Genomic DNA, 14,132 nt, shown 5'->3' with positions numbered 1-14,132 from the left:
AGTGGGAGGACAGTTACTGTCATGAGCGTGAGGCTCAGCGACTGGACCTGGGCTCCAGTGCGGGGCAGTAGGGTCTGATGGGTAAGCAGCAGCAGCAGCTCAGTGTTGCCTGAACTCCTGTTCTCAGCAGCACCAATCTCTAAGCAGTCAGAGAGCACAACTAACTCTTGGACAGGGCAGCTTCACTAGGAAGGAAGGAAGCCGTCGGTAAAAAGCTTATGTCTTTTTACCAGTATCCACAATTGTTTCTCATATGTAAGACAGACAGCTGCGAGGCAAACACAGTATTGGTTTAATGGCTTGTAGGATACAGCTTCATTCACTCCTCTAAAATAAAATTTAAAGGAAAAAAAAAAAAAAAAAAAAGACTGGAGTGGCTGGAGCTGTTAAGAGCAGTGCTGTTCTTCCAGAGAACCCAAAATGGATTCCAAGCACCTACAAGGCAGCTCAGAACAGCCAGTTCTAAGGGATCAAATGCCCCTGGTCTGGCCTCTGGACACAAGACACATGTGGTGCACAGATGCCTAACCCTAACAAGCTGAACACCCATATAAGTAAAAAGGTGAAGCTAGAGATCTAGCTCTGGAAAATAACCCACTTGGCATGTGCAAAACCCCTGTTGGAGTACCAACACCACAGAGAGAGGGGTGGAGTGTGGCGGGAGAGGGCTGCCGAGGAACCAGCTAGAGGGTTCAGAGCCCAGCTCAGGCAGAATCAGAAGCTCTGAAGCTGATCTCCGCTGCAGACATCTGGAAGAGTTGGCAGTAATCTGTGAGGGCCACCCAGCTGGCCATCAGGCACCATAAGCTTGGAGTGCTTGACAAGGACGAGCAGGGGACCGGGACACTTACACCAGCTTCCGTCTCTTCCTCAGTTTGTGCTAAAGCATGCAGCGTTTGCACATCTCCGTGAAGTGGCCCTCTTCCCCAACACCCTGAACCCTCACGAGGCTGAGTCCCTGGCCTTGGTACAAGCTATGATCGACCAAATTCTGGAGCTACACAGGGATGTCCGGTGGCTCCACATCGGCTGCGATGAGGTGAGTGCCTGTGATCTCAAGTCTGCAGCTGCTTTGCTTCAGTCATATGCCATATAAGGCTTCTTTCTTTGCTTTTCTTTTTATATTTATGTATTTACTTATTTTATGTGTAGGGGTATTTTGCCTGCATATATGCCTGTGTACAGTTGGTGTGAGATAACATGCAGCACCCACAGGGGCCAGAAGAGAGCGTCAGGATCCCCTGGGACTGTAGTTACAGGTGGTTGTGAGCCACCTCATGAGTGCTGAGAATCAAACCTGTGTCCTCTGGAAGAGCTTCTAGTGCTCTTAGCCACTGAGTAATCTCTCCAGCCCCCTCTTTCGTGGTTTTGTTTGTTTGTTTGTTTGTTTTTGATTTGGTTTGGTTTGGTTTAATTTAAAACATTTTGAGCTATAGTCTCATTACATCACCCAGGCTGGTTTGAACTCTTGATCCTCTATCTCATCCTGCCGAACACTAGAATTAAAGGCAGGTGTCACCATGCCAGGCCCTATGGCTTCTTAGATTCTTTTAAATAGAGAAACGGTCTGAATACTAGAGAATAAAGGCCGGGACTGCCAAGGAGATGGGCCTATTGAGGGGATGTCATCTCTAGAGAGGAGTGTTGGCTGGTGTAGGGCAGTCCTGCAGGGCCCAAGTAAGGTATCCTGTATACCAGATGATATCATCCAGGGACCAGGCTGCTTTACTCCTCCTACAGGAACAGAGCCAGCCCTAGCCATGAGCAAATGCCCTTTCAGACAGTTGTAGCCAGTTGAGGTGTTGACAGGAAAAGGTGTTGTTATACTTGGATCTTGGAGCACTGTTTGGGAGAAGTGTTCCTCCGGAGTATCTGTGGTAAGTCCTCTTACCTAGCCAACCCAAGGGCTAGCCTCTACTCTGCTTCTCTGGCTTGATTCCAGATATGTGGGCAAGGCTGGGGTAGGCTTTGAGACAAAGGCTTCTTTGCCTGGGTTTGTAGACATTCCACCCTGAGGTTTCCGTTTTTAAAAGTAAGTTAGAGCGTGATGTGGTGGCTGACACCTGTAATCCTAGCACTTGGAGGATTGTGAAGAGAATTGTCACAAACTTGAGACCAGCCTGGGCTACATAATGAGTCCTAGGTCATCTTGGGCCATGGTATCTCAAAATAAGGAAATTTGAAAGTAAGATGTGATTATACACACCTGTAACCCAGCAGGCTTTATAGCATAGGGCATTACAAGCCTGCCTAGGCTACATGAAATCTGTCTCAAAGAGTGGTGACTCAGCAGTTCTGATCATTGGCTACTCTTCCAGAGGACCTGGGTTCAATTCCCAGCACCCACATGGCAGCTCACAACTGTCTAACTTCAGTTTCTGGGTATCTGACACCTTCACACAGACATATGTGCAGGCAAAATATCAATGCACATAAGGTAAATAAAGTAAAAAAGAGAGAGGAATAATAATACCTTCTATAATCTTGTGTGAAACCCTGTCTCAGAAAAAGTGTGTGTGTGTGTGTGTGTGTGTGTGTGTGTGTGTGTGTCACAGATAGCACTACACTACATGTTGCCTTCTGTGTCTGGCTTCACTGCCATTGTGAGTGTAGGACAAGGTTCATCAGCATTGTCACCCGTCTGGGGCAGCCATGGCACAGGGGTCACGTATCCACCCACTCACTCCTTAGTGAGTTAGCAAGGTCGTCCTGCCTCTTAGTGATCTGAGCAGAGCTGCTTTGAACCCAGGAGGCCCTAAGTGAACCCAGTGTAAGGGCAGTCTTCCTGAGACCAAGGAAACTAAGCCCCTTTCTAGTCTCTGTACTTGCAGCCACCACAAGGGTCAGGGCAGATGTGAACTCTGTAGTCCTAAGGATGGCACTGGATGCAATCCCACCCTGTTTCTTCCTCCTAGGTCTACTACTTGGGTGAGGGGGAGACCTCGAAACAGTGGCTACAGCAGGAACAGAACAGCCACTCGAAACTGTGCCTGAGCCACATGCAGGCGGTAGCCAGCCATGTGCTGACCCAGCATCCTGGTGTAACACCCTTGGTGTGGGATGACATGCTACGGGACATCCCTCCAGAACAGCTGAAAGGTTGGCAGGGCCTGTGCAGATGGGGGTTACACGTGGCTGCCCACGACCTCAAGTTCCAGAGGCCATGGAAGTGAGCTCTTAACGTACACTCTAGTGAAAGTGCTGGGTTCTTTCCATTCCCTTCAAGTCACTGTACAGCCTTCCAGGAGTGTGGACAGAAATTGGTGTGGTTGCTGTCAGGCGCAGAGAGCCACTGCCATGTCCAGTGGTTCTGATAGCTTTAATCCCATGTGTACTCTGTGGCCAGCCTTGAAGATGTCAGGGCCAAAAGTTTACACTGGCCCAAAGCCTGGAGATGAAAGCCAACAGGTATCTTCCCCAGCCTGGAAGATTGCCACTTAAACAAATCACCTAGCTCCGCTGAACCCTGAGGTTCAGTGCAGGGCCAGCTGTACCTATGTTCTGTGAGGCTAGTATATGTTTTATGTTAATGAATTAGAGATGTGCTCCAGTGCCCCGAGGCTGCAAGGCAGGCAGCTTGGGGAAGAGCTTAGGCAGCTACAGACATCATTTGTAGCTTTGATGTTTATGGCCAAAAGCCTAGCACAGCTGCAGGCTGTACTTAGAACTCACTAGACCTGAGAAGATGGTTTATGTTTGATATAACTTTAACATTAAAGGAATGTGCAGAGATGAGCATGATGGCACGTGACTGTGATCTCAGTACTTAGGAGGCTGAGATGGGAGGACTGGAGTCCAAGTCCAGTCTGGGCAGCAAAGTGAGACCCCTATATCAAAACAAATGCGTCTAAGAAGCAGAGGTGTGACCTGAGTGGGCCTTCTCACACTCGTGGCCTTGCTCTGTTGACAGCATCTGGGGTGCCTCAACTGGTGGAGCCTGTGCTCTGGGACTATGGAGCTGACCTGGATGTCCATGGCAAAAGTCAGTACGGATTGCTCACAATACATTCCTCATGGTACATGTACCTGCATGACTGTTTCCCAGTCCTTTATAACCCTGTAACCTGAACTATTCAGCCTGGAAATATGGGCACCATCTTAGCTTAGCTGACCAGCATGGGACAGAAAGGCCACAGAGACTCCTGGCCTGGCCTGGGATCCCCTGCTGGCTCCAGTTCATCCCAGGTCCTTTCCAGCTCTTCCTGAAGTGCTTATTCCTAATGAATGATAAACTAGAGGCATTGTGGGAATGGTTGGTGTCTCCTCTCTGCTGGAATAGGCTGTGTATCCAGGGCCTCTCTATGAGAGCTGCTCATCTGCTTGTTTTCTTGCCTAGTCTTCCTTATAGGAAAGTACCAGGAGTGTGGCTTCCAGAGGTTGTGGGCTGCCAGTGCCTTCAAGGGGGCCACAGGGGCCAGTCAGGCTCTGCCCCCTGTTGAGCACCACATTAGAAACCATGAGCTGTGGCTGCAGGTGGCAGGCAGTGGACCAGTGGATGCTCTACAAGGGATCATCCTGACTGGCTGGCAGAGGTAAGCTCTCAGAGGCTGGGAGTGGGAGGTGGGAAGTTCCACCATCCATCATGGTAGCTTGGCTAGTGTTGGTCTTGCCTCTTCCCAAATCATGTTCTACATGCCTCTGTTTGCCTCATTTACTCTTCTGAGGAGACAATTGAGTGGTCGAGCCATAAACATGCAGCCTCTGTGGTCTGCATGTTCCATGAGTGATACATGTGTGTCTCATGTGTAGCAGGGCATGAAGATTAGTCCCAGTTCTTTTAGGATGTCATATACTTTATGAAATAGGATGAACCTGGTCTTTGGTTCTGTCCAAGTCCTAGTGTCAGGTTTCAGCCTTTGAGCCGGACTGGTCAAAGCTGTCAACTCCACTAGGAAGAGCTGGAAAGATATCTCCCTGAGGCCTTCACAGGTCCCAAAATGTGTCTGCAGAGCAGGGTGCTCAGCTGGCTGAGCCTATCTAGTGTGGTCGTTGGAGGTATTCGTGGTTTCAGTAGATGTCCCCTGGTTGGCTTCAGGGATGATTCTAGATGGCTCGTGAGGACTTACCAAGCATTCACCATTCTAATAGAGTATATGGAAGTGTGAGTTAAACCAAGACTCTCACAGAGAGTGAAGCTCTTTCTATGCATTGGATGATGGCTAGTGACTCACAGAGGTAAAGGAAAACTGATGGGAGTGATGTAATCACTGGCCCTCCTGTCAGCCTCCATCTGCCTCACCTGAGGACCATCTCTGTAGCCCCTTATGGCTGAAGAAACAAGGCCAGGCCAGGTGGAGGATGCCCACTCTAACCTGGGCTTTGTGGAAAAGCATGAGGTGGATAGATGGGACACAGGCCACAGACAAGGCCTCCGGGAGGCAGACCGGTACAGGAAAGGGATAATAAAGGCTTTACAGAAGCTGTACATCAGGCATACACTGTGGAGTGTGCCCTATTTCCCCTATACAGGCTCCTCCCGGGCATCATAGCAAACCTAATGCAAAATCCCCATGACATGAAACCCACTTTGGATATCCTGAGCCAGGTAATGGGATACACCAGGCTACCCATGGTGGTTCCTAGTCTGGGAATCCCTCAAAACATAAGAAAAGGCATCCCAAATCAGGCATACTCATCAGGCTGAAATGGTTGAGGGCTGTAGAGCTGAATAGTCTTCTTCTGGACATAGGTACGACCACTTCTCTGTGCTGTGTGAGCTGCTCCCTGTGGGAATCCCATCCCTGGCTGCCTGTCTACAGTCACTTGTACATGGTATGTCCCAGTCCTCCTACCTACTCTTAGCCAGACAGGAAGAAAGGCGCCAATTGCTGATTTCCCCTGATCATTGTCCTGCTCTGTCTGGACTGTTGTCCTTCACAGGGATGAAGAAGGCTCTTGTTTCTAGTCTGCCCACTTGCCTAAATGCCACTGGTCCAGGACTGCCTATACCCAGTTCCTCATCCTGAGCCTTGAGTAGTTTGGGAATTTAGAAGGGACATGGCCCCACAGATTCAGAGAATGTACGTGAGAAATTCATGCTTCAGGTGCAGATGCAGATTCTCTTTGCTGCTTAAGTATTTTGAGGACTCTGCAGAACTGGGCGCCCCACGGCTGCAGGAGCCTGATCCCAGTGCTCCCACACCCAGGTCTGGGTGCTCCACTGCTGCAGGAGCCTGATCCCAGTGCTCCCACACCCAGGTGACCTGAGGAAACAACCGGCTGTAGAAAACAGGCATGGGCACCGCTCAGAGCGAGTGTAGGCCATGCAGCCTTGGTGAAATAAACCATGTTCATGTAAACTACAAAACTATGCAGGAGTTTACAACACTCAGAGGATGTCCACATGTAAAGAAGGCCCAACAGCCAGGCTCTGTGGCCAGGGGGACGATGGAGAAGTGGTCTTACTTTGGCTCCCCCTCCCACAGTTGTTCATTGTAAAGTGTCTAGAATGTGTAGAAAAACAGGAAGTGATAATCACAAACAGCCCTCACCACGCTGAAGACGCACTGATGTGAGTGTGTGGCTTTAGCCCTTCCTGGTTTGGAGGAGTGATTATGCTGGGACCCAGATCCCTCAGTGCAGAGCCAGGAACCCTCTGTCAATGGCTTCCTGAGACAGTCTTTTGTGCAGGTGTGTCTGCTCTGGTCTTACACCCTGTTTCAGGTGGTCTAGAATACTCCACCTTTGATTAAGCCTGGACACTTGTACATGAACCATGTGCTGAGGCCAGGGGCTCCTGCAGATTGTGCTGCTACCTACAACAATCTATAACAAATATCTTTCACGTACTCAATGAAGAGCAGCCAGCTGGCCTGGCCGGGACTCCCCAAGATGCTGTGCCTTTTGCCCATAGCACCCAAAGGTCAGGGATCTCCCTGACCACTTCTGCCTGTGGATGGTTTCAGGAGGCTTTGCTGAGGATGTGAGGCTGAGAGTGGAACGCTTCCTTGGGGTTTCAAGCCTGGAAATAACGGATACTGTAAGGTAATTCCACACTCCCTGACATGCCCCCCCCCCTCCCGGGGACCACTGTTCTTAGTGTGATTCTCTGGCAGCGAGGGAGCTGGCTCCTTCCCTGGCAGTGACATCCATGCCCTCGTCACACAAATTAGTCTCCACCTGCGCAGCTCTGTGGATACGCTTCTGGAAAGGAACCGGTAAGTGCCTCCTGCATGTCTCCTGCCATTGTTCTTTACAAAGGCTTTTCTAGAAAGACTTATAAAAATATTTACCAAGTTTCCACTGACACTGTCTGGATTTGCTCCAGGTATGTCACTGGCTGGTTCAGCCCCTACCATCGCAGGCGGAAGCTTGTTCACCCAGTAATGATCCAGCACATACAGCCGGAGGCACTCAGGTAGCCACCATCATATCCTCCCAGGTGTTCAGCCCCGGAACACCTTGTCCCGTTCACGAACACACAGTAGTGATGACTATGGTTATCAGTGTTAAGGCAAGACAGGCTCTCCAGGTCTTGCAGCTACATATCTTGGATGAACTGATAGGCTACTTCTTAGTAGCACCTCCCCTAATAGTAGCAAGAATCTTAAGTGGTTCCTGGCCTCATCAACCACATGCCCAGGCTGACCCAAGGTTCATCTTTGGAATCAGGCCACCTGGGGTCCATGCTGGCCCTGTCATTTCCTGGCACAACCTGGTAAAGTGCCCTGTGGCTGGAGTCCTAGGCTACCTGCATTGTCCTTTCCTGGTTTAAGACTCTAAGCTAAGCTAATAAGTGTAACATGAATAACATGCTGCCAATAGCATGACCCGTTCGCGGTTGTGAGAAAAACTGCCAGGCAGTGGTGTGCTTTTGATTGTTAAAATGTGACCAGTCATTTACTTGCTAATCCCAAAGTTAAACAGAGGCATGGGATAGTACTGGCCCCAGGGACTGAGGAGATGGGTGCAGCTATGTAAACTTGAACCTTAGCAGGAACACTCAAGTCAATTCCTGGGTGCTGTCTCCCTCAGCCTTCTGAGCAGGTGGAACCAGCTTGTGCAGCAGTTGGAGGCGGCCCTGCAGCTGGCCTTCTACCCGGACGCCATAGAGGAGTGGATGGAGGAGAACGTGCTCCCGAGTACACAGCGACTGCAGGCTCTGCTGCAGGACCTGGGGGAGGCGGCAGCCCAACAGCCACCACCCACCAGCCCAGGCTGGGACACAGGTCAGAACCCCTGAGGGGATGGGACCCTGTATATCAACCTGGACAACACCAAGATTTCTGCCTCAGTGACCCAGCCATGTGGGGCCTGTGCTCTTCCTGCTAAGCCCAGACATCTGTGCAGACAGGCCCTCAAACTGTATAAACAGTAACCTTGGGCAAAGCAGAAAACACAGAAGCACAATTGCAATTTGCATGTAGAACTTTATTACTTCTGAAATAAAAAGACCGGTAGAAGTGGAAGTCCCACCAACAGAAACTTCAACTTTTTACTACCACAAAGAATTTCATGCCTTCACCCAGGAATGAGTCTCAGCACTGGGCAGTATCAAAAGGGGACAGGACAGCACCTAAGAGACAGACTCCTTCCTCTCTTGTCTAAAGTACCTTAAGAGTCTGTAGGCAACATGTCAAAAAGCAACAAGCTATATTTCACATTTCACCTGGGGAGAAAAATCTCTAACTTAACTATTTAAAAAGGTCACTTTGGCATGTTCAAGGGACATGACATGGCATGTTCAATGTCCCCAAATCAGGACTAGTGGCAGTCACTCAGAAGACCTGGTCACAGTTCTTGTCTAACTACTCTGCTCAGCCTAGGGACAGTGGCCTCAAGGCTGCCTTAACTTCTGTGCCTGTATAACTCTTTAGTTTCCCAGTTCTACCTGAGGTACAGGTCTGCAGCTGTGAGGAGCTGCGTGTAGCCCAGAGATCCACAGCTTTAGGCCTAGAGGCCAAGCTGGGAACTTAGTAAACAATGTACTTTTGAGGGACTTGAGTCCACTCAGAAGGAAACTAGAAGGGCAGAAAAGGACCATTAGTGGTTGGTACCAACTTTATTAGAAGAGGCCATGGCCCAGGCTGGCCTTGGAACCTTCTTCCCGCCTCACTTCTGAACACTGGGATTTATAGGGCTGTGTCTCCACGTGCCTATTTTCTCCAGGTGGTTTCCAGGCTTGAAAGGCTAAGACTCAGTTTCTGTAAAGGAGCTCCCAGGTCTTAAAGGCTGCAGGATGCCAAAAGAGGTGACCTTCCCTTCCCCAGCTGGGTTGGGAGAGCCTTCCATTCCTGACAGCTGCACTCCAACACCCTGCGATCTCAGACAAGTGGCCTAAGAAGGAACAGGGTAGTCAGCAGCACTCTGATTTCTCTGAGAGTTCTGTAACCAGCTCCAACATCCAGAGTTGCCTTCAGGGAAGCCCCTGACCACCGAGAGTGTCCATCTTGAGGGATGGTGAGGGACAGTAGACCTCAGCGTGTACAGGAGTGGGTCCTTCCTACGTGAATGTGGGTGTCTCACTCTCACTGTGAAGTGGAGTCTTCCCGCAGTAGCCTGGGGTGGCAAGGCGTCTTGAAGGCAGGCACTAGGCTTATGCTGAAGAAAGCTTGGCATCTTATGCTTCAGATTGCCCTTGGGTGAGCTTATCCAGACCAGGCTGTGCTGCCCAACCCACAGCTGCAGTATACCTCTAGGGAAGGCACTAATTTCTGAGACCTTGCCCTCCCCCTAGATGTAGCATCCATCCCCATCATCCTGATAGATGCAACCTTTCTGGATTGTGGAAGAGGTCTAGCTCATGGTTCTGCAAAGTGTAGAAGCACAAACAAACAAAAGGCAGGTGGTCCGGAGTAGAACTCCCCATGGAGCCACAGGCAGGTGCCCAAGATCTGCCTGTGCCCTTATAATTAGCACGTCAGTTGGAAATGTGTCAGAAGTGGGCAACATTTTCCAGCAGCCATTCCACACTGTCAGCTCTGGCCACCAGGGACATCAGGTTCACTGTCGCTGCTTTGTGACCGTTCTGAGGGGCTCTCCAGGCGATGCAGCTCCAAGAAGCTAGTGATGAGTTTAGCAATGGCTTCCACATCACTAGGCCATCATCAAGAAAGCAGGTCACCTTGGCAAAGGGTGCAGTTCCACAACACACCACAAAAGACCCACATTGTCTCATCCCCCAAGATATATCTACAACACCCCCAGGGGTCCCAAATGGGCCCAATATTTCTGGCCTCAGTCCTACTCTCACCAGACCCCCAATCCTGTTCTGATGCCTCCCCTACCGAAGCTATGGCAGAGTTGCTCCTAAGCACACACATCCTAAGCACAGCCCCATATCCTGTCTACAACATAGAACTTCTCTGTTGCCCTGAGAAGCACCAAGGGATACCCCAGTCTTGCTCTATACCGCTCTTACCTGCGTCGACCCATGACTGCACTCTGTGTAAGGGGATGAGAGAAGCCTGTTGCAAACCGGAGCACCACCATGTAGCCCTTCCCAAAGTAACGGACCTTTTCCTCCTCCACATTCACATCCTGGATGTCTTTCAGCAGGACCACCACTGGGAACAGAAGGGTTTGCTCATGTGCAATCACCCTATGCTCTCACCCTATGCAAGCTGCCACCTTTGTGATATCCTTTTTGCCTGACTTCACCTTAGGCTGGAAAACCTGTCTGGCTCCAGTGGGGTAGCCCTGCCAGTTAGTTCTGTACACAAAAAAAAACCATTGCATAACTAATGTATGGCTGATACTGCTTTCCCAAGAGCCACTGGAAAACTCACTCTATGAGAGAGCCACTATCTCAGCTCACTGTCACAGTGACATGGGGGATGACCATGTGGCTTGGATCCTGCGGGGACTCGCTCTCAGATGCGCAAGGGCTCCCAACAAGCAGCCTAGGGGAAAGTTCAGCCAGTGCACAAACTCACGCCCCACAAACCAGCTCTGGTCTTCATCTGTGCCACATTCAGTTGTTCACTGCCAGCAGATGCCTTGGGGCCTAACTCTTCATGTTAAAAGCCCACTGAGGGGCCTGTGCATGCACATGGTTTACTTTCATGTTTGCAATGCACAATAGCTGGGCTGGATTCATAGGAAGGAGACCTATGAGAACCTGCTACAACTAGGCTACCTCCCAAGCCCAGAAGGGTTGTGGGGTTCCTCTGACCATCTCACTGCAGGGCTAGCAGAGCTGACACTCAAGAAAGGCCGAGTGGCTCCTGAAGACTAGGATGGCTCCCTGTTAGTCTACCTGGCACAGTAACCTGTCACCCTCACTCAACCTAGGAGAGCTGCCAAGGAATTTCCATCCTTCCTGACAGGCTGAGTCCTGAAATATGCAAATTATCTGCCTGGATCCATCCCTGCAAGCCAGGATAAGTGTGGGGACCCTCATTCCTTGAGCAGTTGAACTTGGACCCAAGCCATCCAGGCCTCACCAAACCTTCACCAAGCTGTAGGTCCCCCACATCTTACCTTGATCATGGCCTGCTCTGAGAAGAGTCAGAAGCTTCTTGTAGAGGCTGAATGTTTTTAAGATGACCTTCCCAGTGCTCTTGTTGAAAATGGCCTCCTGCAAACCAATGTATGCTAACCACACACAGAACTCCAGGGAGAGGCCCAAGCTGATGCTGACGTTATCAGCCCCACCCACATTGGTACAAATATTCATTTGCCCAGTGGAAACCCAAAGCTTTCAGGACTCTTCCAGAGCCAACTTCTTTGCCTGACCTCTTGTATTCCCAAGTAAGGGGACATGAGAGAAAGCAGATAGAGTGGGTGCCCTTTTCTCTTTACATGAGAACAAGACCAGGCTGGGGAATCCAGCCCAGTGGTAGAGCCCAGCAGGTCTGAGGCCCCAGGTTCAACCCTAAGTACTGGGTAAATAAAAGAACAAAAGGACAGGATGGTAATGAGGCCATTAAGCAAAAAAGCAGAAGCCCAGGCCAGGCAGCTTCAAGAATTCTGAGAAGTCCAAGACTAAGGGAAGGGGGCTTCCCCAAAAGGTACCACCTGACTTTACCCAGGCCCAGATTTCTGTCAGCTATTGTAGGTGTACAGTGAGGACCTGGGTGGTCAGGAAGCCCCCAACCCGCGAACTTCAAAGTCTAACTGAATTAGCAGAATGTTCTCAGGTCCCTGCCCTGTGTAGCCAGCCCAGCCAAGAAACAATACAGACTTGTACTGGGGGGGGAGAAGAGCTGTGAGTGTGGTGTTTTATGCCCATCAGAAGGCTGAGGCAGTAGGCTTACTTTTGAGTTTGAGGCAAGCCTGCAACAAAACACAGTACACAGAACCTTGGTGAAAGAGCTGTGAGTAGCTTCTAGAAAAGTCCAGAGATCTTTATAAGCAAAGTCAAGGGAAGGGCTGAGTCCGGGTAACCCAATGCCTCTGAACTGGGGCAGATGCTTCTAAATGGGAAGGGCACTACTGTACCATCTTACCTCCCAGTCCTCCAAGTTCTGTACAGCCACAAACAGGCAGCCCGTGACATAGAAGAGCTTCCAGCCCAGACTATCTGCAAGCAAAGTGTATCAGCTCATTGGCGACAGGAGCCAAGGTGATATGTCCATAGGTGGTCCTTCCCAGCCTAGCCTTTCTTTTGGCTCAGATTAAAGGCTTAGGCAATGTGCTTCTGTCACCAGAGACATGTGCATCCCACACTCCACCTAATTCCACCTAGGAGATGGGTAGCTCTATACAGCCTTGTCACAGAGGTGGGACACATCCTCCCTGTAGCAAGGTGGAAGGCAAAGAAAGGCTAAAGAGCTTTCCAAAAGGACTTTGTAACACAGGGAGAGATTTAAGATACAACATGGGTTGGGATCATGTCCCACACAAGGCAAGGCAGAGGCAAGGCTACCCCAAAGCCACACACACCAAGACTGCTCACAGGTGACTGCTTTTTGTTCATTACCAAGTGCAAGGAAGCTGATGGGGAAAGAGCATACTTTACCTCCACTGTAATAGGCAGCAGCCAGGCCGGTGGATAGTATTCCTGTAGAGAGAAGAGCGCGTGAGTGCCTTGTTAACTAGCCAAGGGAAGTCCCATTTCTTCACCGTGCTATAGCTGCCAGCAAGCAGGACAGTTTGTTCAGGGGCAGCAGGTAGAGCCTACCTAGTGCAGAGCTGGTGAAACAGCTAAGAAGTTTGTTTCAAAACAGAGGACAAGGGGACTGGAAAGAGAGCTTATTGGTTAAGAGTATATACTACTTTTGCAGAGGACACAGTTCAGTACTCAGCACCCATGTCAGGCCATTCAGAACCTCCTGTAACTTCAGCTCCAGAGAGCATGTGCTCTTGTGGACTCCACAGGCACCTATATGCACCTGTATAGACGCCCCCCATATATATACACACATAATTTAAAAATAAAATTAAAAAGCAGGATATGCCATCATAGCATTCACCAGACTTGTCTGCAAACAAATGAAAAATGCACAAATGACCCTGATGTGGGTATTGCCTACATGGGATGAGGGATGAAGACTACACAGAGAATTACAACACAGCATGACACGAAGAAGGGGCATGTGTATATTTTAAGGACAAACTACAGAGATGCTGCTGAAGCCACAGCTAGTGCCTCACCTCAGACTCTGCACAGCCCAGCCAACACAAGTGCAGCCGTCCCTGCGATACAAGAGCCTGCTGATAGGCAGTGATGGAGGAAGAGTACAAGAGACTGAGTGCACTTAGGGAGAGGTCTGAGACCGGGAAGAGGAAAAATGGGAACCCACAATCACCTGTCACGTGGAAGGAAAACTATGGTGACCTCAAAAAAAGCAGATAGGCTGGGAGTGCATCTCAGTGTTGAAGAAGTGTGTCCAGCATGCAAGGCTGGGAGGGCATCTCAATGTTAGAGTGTGCCTAGCATGCAAAGGGGTCCTGCATACCATCTGAAGGAAAGGGCACACTGAGGGTTAATGAAACATGCTTTATCAAGGCCTTGTATTGAGGAGAACCTCTAATAGGACACAAAGAAGCTTATGTCGCTTTTTAGATTTGTGTGGGGAAAAACTGGGAAGCCTTACCGACCAGCAGGGACCAAGACCGGATGCCTGGAGCCCTCTTCAGATGGAGGCGGGTGCTGGTGCGTGTCTCCACCTGCATATACATCCCTGGAACCTGGGCTCCACTGCACAGCCGACCAGGCTTGGAAAAACACAGCTGAAGCCTGCAACCAC

The 14,132-nt window shown here is 50.1% G+C and overlaps 2 protein-coding genes across 10 annotated transcripts in view; one reads left to right on the top strand and one right to left on the bottom strand.

Moving 5' to 3' along the window:
* The window catches only part of Hexd (hexosaminidase D), a 23,938-nt gene extending 9,806 nt beyond the window's left edge, over window positions 1–14,132 (top strand). For 7 of the 9 annotated variants that reach the window (XM_034504873.2, XM_034504880.2, XM_034504871.2 and 4 more), the window contains exons 5-13: window positions 875–1,039; window positions 2,916–3,099; window positions 3,911–3,982; window positions 4,337–4,532; window positions 5,690–5,772; window positions 6,906–6,984; window positions 7,056–7,157; window positions 7,268–7,357; window positions 7,975–14,132. In XM_034504873.2, the coding sequence (XP_034360764.1) occupies window positions 875–1,039; window positions 2,916–3,099; window positions 3,911–3,982; window positions 4,337–4,532; window positions 5,690–5,772; window positions 6,906–6,984; window positions 7,056–7,157; window positions 7,268–7,357; window positions 7,975–8,182 (1,179 nt within the window). In that variant the 3' untranslated portion in view covers window positions 8,183–14,132. The remainder of the gene's footprint in view (window positions 1–874; window positions 1,040–2,915; window positions 3,100–3,910; window positions 3,983–4,336; window positions 4,533–5,689; window positions 5,773–6,905; window positions 6,985–7,055; window positions 7,158–7,267; window positions 7,358–7,974) is intronic. The other 2 variants (XM_034504878.2, XM_034504877.2) reach the window with 2 other exon arrangements.
* Cybc1 (cytochrome b-245 chaperone 1) lies at window positions 8,350–14,118 on the bottom strand. The gene is made up of 6 exons (XM_034504885.2): window positions 13,980–14,118; window positions 12,902–12,943; window positions 12,390–12,463; window positions 11,422–11,518; window positions 10,361–10,505; window positions 8,350–10,035 (listed from the first exon to the last, which is right to left on the bottom strand). Exons 1-6 carry the CDS (start codon window positions 14,062–14,064, stop codon window positions 9,915–9,917), a joined length of 564 nt encoding a protein of 187 aa, XP_034360776.1. The 5' UTR covers window positions 14,065–14,118; the 3' UTR covers window positions 8,350–9,914.

This window comes from Arvicanthis niloticus, chromosome 6 (genome assembly GCF_011762505.2).
Source record: "Arvicanthis niloticus isolate mArvNil1 chromosome 6, mArvNil1.pat.X, whole genome shotgun sequence".
NCBI lineage: Eukaryota > Metazoa > Chordata > Mammalia > Rodentia > Muridae > Arvicanthis > Arvicanthis niloticus.
The sequence above is the reverse complement of the archived record's forward strand: the minus strand, read 5'-3'. Positions and strand labels throughout refer to the sequence as shown.